Source organism: Salmo salar, chromosome 11, assembly GCF_965601325.2.
Source record: "Salmo salar chromosome 11, fSalSal1, whole genome shotgun sequence".
Lineage (NCBI taxonomy): Eukaryota > Metazoa > Chordata > Actinopteri > Salmoniformes > Salmonidae > Salmo > Salmo salar.
Window position 1 is genome coordinate 50,413,317 of NC_138301.1, and position 11,684 is coordinate 50,425,000.

At 46.0% G+C, this 11,684-nt stretch overlaps 1 protein-coding gene across 1 annotated transcript in view; it reads left to right on the forward strand.

Annotated features, from left to right (window-relative positions):
- The window catches only part of LOC106562848 (C-myc promoter-binding protein), a 359,426-nt gene that overhangs the window by 238,219 nt on the left and 109,523 nt on the right, over positions 1-11,684 (forward strand). The window contains exon 13 of the mRNA XM_082957549.1: positions 127-272. Within this exon, the coding sequence (XP_082813675.1) occupies positions 127-272 (146 nt within the window). The remainder of the gene's footprint in view (positions 1-126; positions 273-11,684) is intronic.

Below are 11,684 nucleotides of genomic sequence, written 5' to 3' on the forward strand. Positions count from 1 at the left end.
CTGTATCTTTTTAGGTTTCTCATATGGTTGTAATGTTCTGTAGGGTTCCTGAAGAGCAGAGACCGGTCCCACCAGAAGTTCTACTGTATCTTTTTAGGTTTCTCATATGGTTGTAATGTTCTGTAGGGTTCCTGAAGAGCAGAGACCGGTCCCACCAGAAGTTCTACTCCCTGATGACCAAGACTCAGATGTTCATCAGATTCATAGAGGAGTGCTCCTTTGTCTCAGACAAAGACGCCAGCTTGGCCTTCTTTGATGACTGTGTGGACAAGGTACAGCTTGGTTTATAATACTATCATCCTAGTCATATATAGACCTATACTCTGTGAAATGTATCTCCCTGTCTAGTAGCTATGCTATCCTCTATCAGTGTTCTCCTCCCTGTCTAGTAACTATGCTATCCTCTATCAGTGTTCTCCTCCCTGTCTAGTAACTATGCTATCCTCTATCAGTGTTCTCCTCCCTGTCTAGTAGCTATGCTATCCTCTATCAGTTCTCCTCCCTGTCTAGTAGCTATGCTATCCTCTATCAGTGATCTCCTCCCTGTCTAGTAACTATGCTATCCTCTATCAGTGATCTCCTCCCTGTCTAGTAACTATGCTATCCTCTATCAGTTCTCCTCCCTGTCTAGTAACTATGCTATCCTCTATCAGTGTTCTCCCTGTCTAGTAACTATGCTATCCTCTATCAGTTCTCCTCCCTGTCTAGTAACTATGCTATCCTATATCAGTGTTCTCCTCCCTGTCTAGTAACTATGTTATCCTCTATCAGTGTTCTCCTCCCTGTCTAGTAACTATGCTATCCTCTATCAGTGATCTCCTCCCTGTCTAGTAACTATGCTATCCTCTATCAGTGATCTCCTCCCTGTCTAGTAACTATGCTGTCCTCTATCAGTTCTCCTCCCTGTCTAGTAACTATGCTATCCTTTATCAGTGTTCTCCCCCCTGTCTAGTAGCTATGCTATCCTCTATCAGTGTTCTCCCTGTCTAGTAACTATGCTATCCTCTATCAGTGATCTCCTCCCTGTCTAGTAACTATGCTATCCTCTATCAGTGTTCTCCTCCCTGTCTAGTAACTATGCTATCCTCTATCAGTGATCTCCTCCCTGTCTAGTAACTATGCTATCCTCTATCAGTGTTCTCCTCCCTGTCTAGTAACTATGCTATCCTCTATCAGTGATATCCTCCATGTCTAGTAACTATGCTATCCTCTATCAGTGTTCTCCTCCCTGTCTAGTAACTATGCTATCCTCTATCAGTGTTCTCCTCCCCGTCTAGTAACTATGCTATCCTCTATCAGTTCTCCTCCCTATCTAGTAACTATGCTATCCTCTATCAGTGATCTCCTCCCTGTCTAGTAACTATGCTATCCTCTATCAGTGATCTCCTCCCTGTCTAGTAACTATGCTATCCTCTACCAGTGTTCTCCTCCCTGTCTAGTAACTATGCTATCCTCTATCAGTGATCTCTTCCCTGTCTAGTAACTATGCTATCCTCTATCAGTGTTCTCCTCCCTGTCTAGTAACTATGCTATCATCTATCAGTGATCTCTTCCCTGTCTAGTAACTATGCTATCCTCTATCAGTGTTCTCCTCCCTGTCTAGTAACTATGCTATCCTTTATCAGTGTTCTCCCTGTCTAGTAGCTATGCTATCCTCTATCAGTGATCTCCTCCCTGTCTAGTAACTATGCTATCCTCTATCAGTGATCTCCTCCCTGTCTAGTAACTATGCTATCCTCTATCAGTGATCTCCTCCCTGTCTAGTAACTATGCTATCCTCTATCAGTGTTCTCCCTGTCTAGTAACTATGCTATCCTCTATCAGTGATCTCCTCCCTGTCTAGTAACTATGCTATCCTCTATCAGTGATCTCCTCCCTGTCTAGTAACTATGCTATCCTCTATCAGTGTTCTCCTCCCTGTCTAGTAACTATGCTATCCTCTATCAGTGTTCTCCCTGTCTAGTAACTATGCTATCCTCTATCAGTGTTCTCCTCCCTGTCAAGTAACTATGCTATCCTCTATCAGTGTTCTCCCTGTCTAGTAACTATGCTATCCTCTATCAGTGATCTCCTCCCTGTCTAGTAACTATGCTATCCTCTATCAGTGTTCTCCTCCCTGTCAAGTAACTATGCTATCCTCTATCAGTGTTCTCCCTGTCAAGTAACTATGCTATCCTCTATCAGTGTTCTCCCTGTCAAGTAACTATGCTATCCTCTATCAGTGTTCTCCTCCCTGTCTAGTAACTATGCTATCATCTATCAGTGATCTCCTCCCTGTCTAGTAACTATGCTATCCTCTATCAGTGATCTCCTCCCTGTCTAGTAACTATGCTATCCTCTATCAGTGTTCTCCTCCCTGTCAAGTAACTATGCTATCCTCTATCAGTGTTCTCCCTGTCAAGTAACTATGCTATCCTCTATCAGTGTTCTCCCTGTCAAGTAACTATGCTATCCTCTATCAGTGTTCTCCCTGTCAAGTAACTATGCTATCCTCTATCAGTGATCTCCTCCCTGTCTAGTAACTATGCTATCCTCTATCAGTGTTCTCCTCCCTGTCAAGTAACTATGCTATCCTCTATCAGTGTTCTCCCTGTCAAGTAACTATGCTATCCTCTATCAGTGTTCTCCCTGTCAAGTAACTATGCTATCCTCTATCAGTGTTCTCCTCCCTGTCTAGTAACTATGCTATCATCTATCAGTGATCTCCTCCCTGTCTAGTAACTATGCTATCCTCTATCAGTGATCTCCTCCCTGTCTAGTAACTATGCTATCCTCTATCAGTGTTCTCCTCCCTGTCAAGTAACTATGCTATCCTCTATCAGTGTTCTCCCTGTCAAGTAACTATGCTATCCTCTATCAGTGTTCTCCCTGTCAAGTAACTATGCTATCCTCTATCAGTGTTCTCCCTGTCAAGTAACTATGCTATCCTCTATCAGTGTTCTCCCTGTCAAGTAACTATGCTATCCTCTATCAGTGTTCTCCTCCCTACTGTATTACCTCACACTGAGCAGCACTCCTTCCTACTATATTACCTCACACTGAGCAGCACTCCCCCCCTACTATATTACCTCACACTACACCTCCCCATTCACTGACCCTTCTTCCAGCCAGGACAATGGCAACAATGCAGACGAAACAAGATATACACAAAGAAAACGTTTTACTTCATAATTATCAGTTAGCTCGTAATAATCTAGCTAAACAGATAGTAAACATGCTAAAAATGACCTACAACTAATGTTATGCAAGCTAGCTGCCAATTCTTCGTGGCTATCTAGTGTTTTGCAGACAAGGGAATGGTATGTCTTTGAACAAGCTCCAGTGTTAAACCAAACGGCATGACAGAAACACCAACGTTTTGCTGTATTTATTTGAAAGGAACCATTGATGTGCCACATTGCTTAATGCCATGATATTTTTATTTGCCCTAAAAGGATTGTATACTTTGACCGACCGGTATTTTGCTTCGATGTTTAACAGTGAGAATGGCAGAATGGTGAACTTACTAAATGACTGAGAGTTTGACTGTGTGATATTAGGTTGCTTCTTGTGTAAATATTTTCCGTCTGGATTTTAAGTAACCTTGGTACTGTCTGGTTATTTCCTTTAACCTAACGGTAGTAGCTAGCCAGTTAACGTTCGCCCTATTGACTTACTGCGGGCGTGTGATCGGCGTACGCTACAGTGGGTATTGTTGTCAAGTAAACATGCAAAAATTAACACAGTAGATATTTGTTAAAGTATCAAGATAAAATATTGTAGTCAGGCAACATATGAGATGTGAAGCGGCAACATTTCATTCCGAAGTCGGAGTTTGTTTTCTCTCACTTCAGCAACAAATAATGGCCGCCATTGATTTCAAGAAATGTTGTTTTGTGTGTTTCTGTTCATACTTTCCGTTGAAGCTTGCATTTATTCATGCTTCAAAATATGTACAAAATGAGTACGCATCTGAGAAGTGCCCTCCGTGCTCCGTTTCTAGGGCTTAATACTCAAATTTGGTACTCTGAAATTCAAGTACTTGAATATCTTGAAAATCAGACATTTTAGTAGTACATGAATTACAATGAGAGGAGAACAGAAAATTATGAAATATGATAGTATAATTTATTTTTGAAAAATGTATTGGTCTTGGACAATTCATTTCTAGGCAGACTACCAAGGTTTATTTCCTGACGTGTTTGGTGCTCAGGTTGCCTTGCTCATTCCACCCACACTGCCACTCAGCCAAGCAGGTACAGAACTGACTGATTATGCGTCCCCAAACAGATCGATAGGTAAAATGCCGGACAAATGTAGATTCAACCCTGCCTGGCAGGATACAGATGTTTATGTATGGTTTTGCCAGACCCATCCAGGGATGTAGTGGAGGGTAAATGCAGTTTACTCGCCTTTTTATTTGTGAAATAGCGTTTACTCGCCTTTTTATTTTGTTAATGGTCATTTAACCACTTATTATTGCATTTCCAGCGTTGATCTGAGTTTTAATCGCACCTACCTCTGCTAACGAGTGGAATCATGAATGATTCATGTCTGCTCGTTATGTTCGCCTGCTCCCCTGGATTTGCCTTGTTAGCAACGCATTCACTCACCACTCTGTCCATCGGGAAACTCCGGCCACGACATAGGCCGAGAGGTGAAACAAACTACCTCAGCCCAGACCTACGGTGGCAAGTGGCAGAGAGATGCCGCTGACAGTGGGATTCTGCCGTGTCAACACACATCCCCCAAACAAAAAAACTGATTAAGTTTGAAGCTAACGTTGAACCGAGCCTGACCTCAGCAGGACTGAAATGAAGCTAGCTATAATCAAAAGATGGGCTAAAAGTTCTCATTACAAAATGCATTTTCTTTACTGAGAGTAGTGAGACAGACAGTGGTGAGTCAGGCTGAAGGAGGCAAATGAGATACACAGAGAGAAGAAGCATTGAAGCCAGCAGGGAGAAAGGTTAGTAGACCAGTGGTTCCCAAACCATGTGGGGTCCTCTAAAATGTAAATAGGGTCCCCTGAGAGAATCTTTAATCTTATCAAACAATAACTTGTTGCTCTTCAAATATGTATAGGATACAACATTTTATAGTAAACTAAGGGCCTTTTACACTGTCAGAATTAACTTTCATGTCATTATATGTTGGGACAGCCTGTGGGACCTAACATTTTGTGAAATATAAAGATCATTTAATATTATTGTCATTATTGTCAAAAATATAAACGCATCAATTTCAATGAGTTACAGGTCATATAAGGAAATCGGTCAACATCATCAGTACTGACTTACCCCTCATGAATGTAGTAAATAAGTAGTGAAACACGTATTATTGAGTCGATCTTGTAAGATGATGAATAGTAAGTCAGGTTTTGGTGATCTACTGCCATCTGGTGGCGACTAGAAACAATTGCATAATAGGAACTGTTGCAAATTGATGGTCCTTAAAAATATATATTAGTGCTTGTAAAAAGTATTTGAAAGTCCTTGACTTTGACTTGCCACTGTCTGTACGAACCCTGCGTTTCGTGTACTTTGATACTCCAACCCTCCCGTGCTTCAATTTGCTTGCTCGGAGCACGGTAGTATGCATTTTGAGAAACACCCTGTGATGAATTTAATTAGTTGTGTTACTGCTTGGCTGGAGCCAAAGCCTGCACCCACACTGACCCATTGTGGATCAGATTGCCCACCTCTGATTAACATCTAGCTAGTTTTCTTCTTGTAGCCTCTCCTAGTCCAATCAGCCCTTTAACCTTAGTACTGTCAGCTTATTTCCTTTAACCGTGGTACTGTCAGCTTATTTCCTTTAACCGTGGTACTGTCTGGTTATTTTCTTTAACCGTGGTGCTGTCTGGTTATTTCCTTTAACCATGGTACTGTCTGGTTATTTCCCATCAGTCCTGCTCTCCTCAACCTGTCTCTAACTCAACATGCTTCTCTCTTTTCTTCTCTTCTCTTCTCTTCTCTTCTCTTCTCTTCTCTTCTCTTCTCTTCTCTTCTCTTCTCTTCTCTTCTCTTCTCTTCTCTTGTTCCCACTCTCCTCTCTGCCTCCCTGTGCATGCAGCTCTACAGTGCAGACAAAGGAGGCAAGGTGAGTCTGACTGTGTCCACCCTCACACTCTACCACCCTGACATCGTACCAATCTACCACCCTGACACTCTACCACTCTACCATCCTGACATCATACCAATCTACCACCCTGACACTCTACCACTCTACCACCCTGACACTCTACCACCCTGACACTCTACCACCCTGACACTCTACCACTCAACCACTCTACCACCCTGACATCGTACCAATCTACCACCCTGACACTACCACTCTACCACCCTGACATCATACCAATCTACCACCCTGACACTCTACCACTCTACCACCCTGACATCATACCAATCTACCACCCTGACACTCTACCACTCTACCACCCTGACATCATACCAATCTACCACCCTGACACTCTACCACTCTACCACCCTGACATCATACCAATCTACCACCCTGACACTCTACCACCCTGACACTCTGACACTCTACCACCCTGACACTCTGACGCTCTACCACCCTGACACTATACCTCTCTACCACCCTGACACTCTACCACCCTGACACTCTACCACTCTACCACCCTGACACTATACCACTCTACCACTCTACCACTCTACCACCCTGACACTATACCACTCTACCACCCTGACACTCTACCACCCTGACACTCTGAGTCTCTACCACCCTGACACTCTACCACTCTCCCACCCAGACATTGTACCAATCTACCACCGTGACACTCTACCACCCTGACACTCTACCACCCTGACACTCTACCACCCTGACACTCTACCACCCTGACACTCTACCACTCTACCACCCTGCCGCTCTACCACCCTGACACTATACCACTCTACCACCCTGACACTCTACCACCCTGACACTCTACCACTCTACCACCCTGCCGCTCTACCACCCTGACACTATACCACTCTACCACCCTGACACTCTACCACCCTGACACTCTACCACCCTGACACTCTACCACCCTGACACTCTACCACCCTGACACTGTACCACCCTGACACTCTACCACCCTGACACTATACCACTCTACCATCCTGTCACTCTACCACCCTGACACAACTGATTTACTATCAACTAAGTTCTGTCCATACTACTGTTGCTTCATTCAACAGGGTATGATAGTGTGAATATATTGCTTCATTTTACAGGGTAAGATAGTGTGAATATTGGGTCTCCTAGAGCCGTTCCATGCAGCTATGCATTTCCCAAGTCTTCCATTTCAAAAACATGATATCTAATGTGAGTCAGTAGCCCTTAGGAGCAGTTAGTGTGAACTACAAGAGGAAGTCAGCACCACCTAGCTAGCTCTCTAGGAGCAGTTAGTGGAACTACAAGAGGAAGTCAGCACCACCTAGCTAGCTCTCTAGGAGCAGTTAGTGGAACTACAAGAGGAAGTCAGCACCACCTAGCTAGCTCTCTAGGAGCAGTTAGTGGAACTACAAGAGGAAGTCAGCACCACCTAGCTAGCTCTCTAGGAGCAGTTAGTGGAACTACAAGAGGAAGTCAGCACCACCTAGCTAGCTCTCTAGGAGCAGTTAGGGGAACTACAAGAGGAAGTCAGCACCACCTAGCTAGCTCTCTAGGAGCAGTTAGTGGAACTACAAGAGGAAGTCACCACCACCTAGCTAGCTCTCTAGGAGCAGTTAGTGGAACTACAAGAGGAAGTCAGCACCACCTAGCTAGCTCTCTAGGAGCAGTTAGTGGAACTACAAGAGGAAGTCAGCACCACCTAGCTAGCTCTCTAGGAGCAGTTAGTGGAACTACAAGAGGAAGTCAGCACCACCTAGCTAGCTCTCTAGGAGCAGTTAGTGGAACTACAAGAGGAAGTCAGCACCACCTAGCTAGCTCTCTAGGAGCAGTTAGTGGAACTACAAGAGGAAGTCAGCACCACCTAGCTAGCTCTCTAGGAGCAGTTAGTGGAACTACAAGAGGAAGTCAGCACCACCTAGCTAGCTCTCTAGGAGCAGTTAGTGGAACTACAAGAGGAAGTCAGCACCACCTAGCTAGCTCTCTAGGAGCAGTTAGTGGAACTACAAGAGGAAGTCAGCACCACCTAGCTAGCTCTCTAGGAGCAGTTAGTGGAACTACAAGAGGAAGTCAGCACCACCTAGCTAGCTCTCTAGGAGCAGTTAGTGGAACTACAAGAGGAAGTCAGCACCACCTAGCTAGCTCTCTAGGAGCAGTTAGGGGAACTACAAGAGGAAGTCAGCACCACCTAGCTAGCTCTCTAGGAGCAGTTAGTGGAACTACAAGAGGAAGTCAGCACCACCTAGCTAGCTCTCTAGGAGCAGTTAGTGGAACTACAAGAGGAAGTCAGCACCACCTAGCTAGCTCTCTAGGAGCAGTTAGTGGAACTACAAGAGGAAGTCAGCACCACCTAGCTAGCTCTCTAGGAGCAGTTAGTGGAACTACAAGAGGAAGTCAGCACCACCTAGCTAGCTCTCTAGGAGCAGGTTGCTGATTAACTACTGCTGTTGAGCTTCTCAGTACAGGACAGTCCACCTCTCTGTCTCTGTTACCTTCCCTTCTGTAGTAAAACACAGGACAGTCCACCTCTCTGTCTCTGTTACCTTCCCTTCTGTAGTAAAACACAGGACAGTCTACCTCTCTGTCTCTGTTACCTTCCCTTCTGTAGTAAAACACAGGACAGTCCACCTCTCTGTCTCTGTTACCTTCCCTTCTGTAGTAAAACACAGCAAGTCTCTCTACTCTGCATTACAGCTGGTCTTTCATTGTGGATCGTTATATCCAGGTTTCTGCAGCAGCAGTTAAGAGCAGCACTGGCGTCTAATGATTTCAGCCTTGAATTTTTCATGACTTGAGCTGAGAAGGGCTTTTTAGCGGCTCAGTGAAGTGTAAAAGGCCTGATGGTAGAGTTGATGTGGAGGTTTACAGTTGATTCTTCTAAAGAGTATTTTCTTGTCTCTCCCAGGGAGAGGAGAGTCAGTGTACTGAAACCCTGATCCAATTGTGTGGTCCATTTGCTGTTACCGTGTGTGTGTGTGTGTGTGTGTGTGTGTGTGTGTGTGTGTGTGTGTGTGTGTGTGTGTGTGTGTGTGGTGTGTGTGTGTGTGTGTGTGTGTGTGTGTGTGTGTGTGTGTGTGTGTGTGTGTGTGTGTGTGTGTGTGTGTGTGTGTGTGTGTGTGTGTGTGTGTGTGTGTGTGTGTGTGTGTGCGTGTGGTAGACTCAGTGGTTTGTGTTGTCCTGTCAGATCTCTCCCTCTACATCTGATGTAGTGAAACATGACATTCGGTAATCAGTATCTGGAGGGATGGGGGCAGGGAGGGAGGGGGGCAGGGAGGCAGGGAGGCGAGCAAGGAGGGAGGGGGGATGAGGGCAGGGAGGCAAGCAAGGAGGGAGGGGGGCAGGCAGGGAGGGAGGCAGGCAGGGAGGGAGGGAGGGGGGCAGGCAGGGAGGGGGGCAGGGAGGCAAGCAGGGAGGGAGGGGGGCAGGGAGGCAGGCAGGGGGGGGGGAAGCAGGCAGGCATGGGGGGAAGCAAGCAGGCAGGGGGGAGGCAGGCAGGGAAGCAGGCAGGCAGGGGGGGAAGCAGGCAGGCAGGGGGGGAAGCAGGCAGGGAGGGGGGAAGCAGGCAGGCAGGGGGGGAAGCAGGCAGGCAGGCCTTCTCTCCCTCCCTCCCTCCCTCCCTCCCTCGATCCACCCTTCTCTCCCTCCCTCCTCCCTCCATTCCTCAATCCATCCTTCTCTCCCTACTCCTTAAGTATATCAGGTTAACTCACCAGAAGGGCTTATCTCAATGACACCCTCACTGCACTGTGGTGTCCCTGAGAGGATTACACACACACACACACACACACACACACACACACACACACACACACACACACACACACACACACACTCCCACACACTCCCTCAGGGAGCTCCATGTCCAGATCAGCTGAACTCAATGTTCTCGACCAGAAACAGAGAAACACAGCCTCTCTCTGCAGTCCAAGCTTTAGCTTGTGTCTTTGTGTCTTTGTTTTGGACTCGTCTACTCCAACAGAGGAAGTGTAGCCTCTGGCAGGTTTTACATCCTCACTGTCTCTTGGCTGTCTCTCTGGCTAGTGCAGCTCTAGTACAATACTAAACACTCAGACTGTAACACACTGTACAACCACACCTTAATCAGTTTATTTTAAAGTGCTTCTCAACATGGGAAAACATCTCATTTCATGCTCAGTGATTGTTTTATTAATAAAGTGGAAATGGTTTCCAGCAGTAGAGGAAAGATTCCACACTAATGAGACGTTTACCCAGAAGAAGAAGAGACCAGACAGACACTGTCGCTGTGAAAACTAACAATGTTTTAACTAAGAAAATAACGCCTTAACCTCATCCATCTGCTCCCACACTAAATACATCCTCACTCTTCTGCTGACCTTTAACAGCTTGAATTCACCTCTTTCACCACAAAGCCCATGAGTCACTGACCCATTTAACCATAACCTGAAAACCCTTTAACAGCTTTAATGGAGTCACTGACCCATTTGGGGGGGGGGGGGTCCCCTCACTATTCACTGCAGTGACAGTTTTATCTACTAACAGTTGACTTAACTTCAGAGCCTCATGTACATTATCTATGAGAGAGAGAGAGAGGTCAACTGCCGACTTCTTCCAGACTGTCTCCTAGGATAGGAACTAGCTACACACAAACACAGTGAAGGACTGTCTCCTAGGATAGGAACTAGCTACACACAGTGAAGGACTGTCCTCTAGGATAGGGACTAGCTACACACAGTGAAGGACTGTCCTCCTAGGATAGGGACTAGCTACACACAGTGAAGGACTGTCTCCTAGGATAGGGACTAGCTACACACAGTGAAGGACTGTCCTCCTAGGATAGGGACTAGCTACACACAGTGAAGGACTGTCTCCTAGGATAGGGACTAGCTACACACAGTGAAGGACTGTCTCCTAGGATAGGGACTAGCTACACACAGTGAAGGACTGTCTCCTAGGATAGGGACTAGCTACACACAGTGAAGGACTGTCTCCTAGGATAGGGACTAGCTACACACAGTGAAGGACTGTCCACTAGGATAGGGACTAGCTACACATAGTGAAGGACTGTCCACTAGGATAGGGACTAGCTACACACAGTGAAGGACTGTCTCCTAGGATAGGGACTAGCTACACAGTGAAGGACTGTCTCCTAGGATAGGGACTAGCTACACACAGTGAAGGACTGTCTCCTAGGATAGGGACTAGCTACACACAGTGAAGGACTGTCTCCTAGGATAGGGACTAGCTACACACAGTGAAGGACTGTCTCCTAGGATAGGGACTAGCTACACACAGTGAAGGACTGTCCACTAGGATAGGGACTAGCTACACATAGTGAAGGACTGTCCACTAGGATAGGGACTAGCTACACACAGTGAAGGACTGTCCACTAGGATAGGGACTAGCTACACACAGTGAAGGACTGTCCACTAGGATAGGGACTAGCTACACATAGTGAAGGACTGTCCACTAGGATAGGGACTAGCTACACACAGTGAAGGACTGTCTCCTAGGATAGGGACTAGCTACACACAGTGAAGGACTGTCTCCTAGGATAGGAACTGACTAGTGGATACAACACTAAGGCCTGGTTCCCTTCCAGCACATGACCT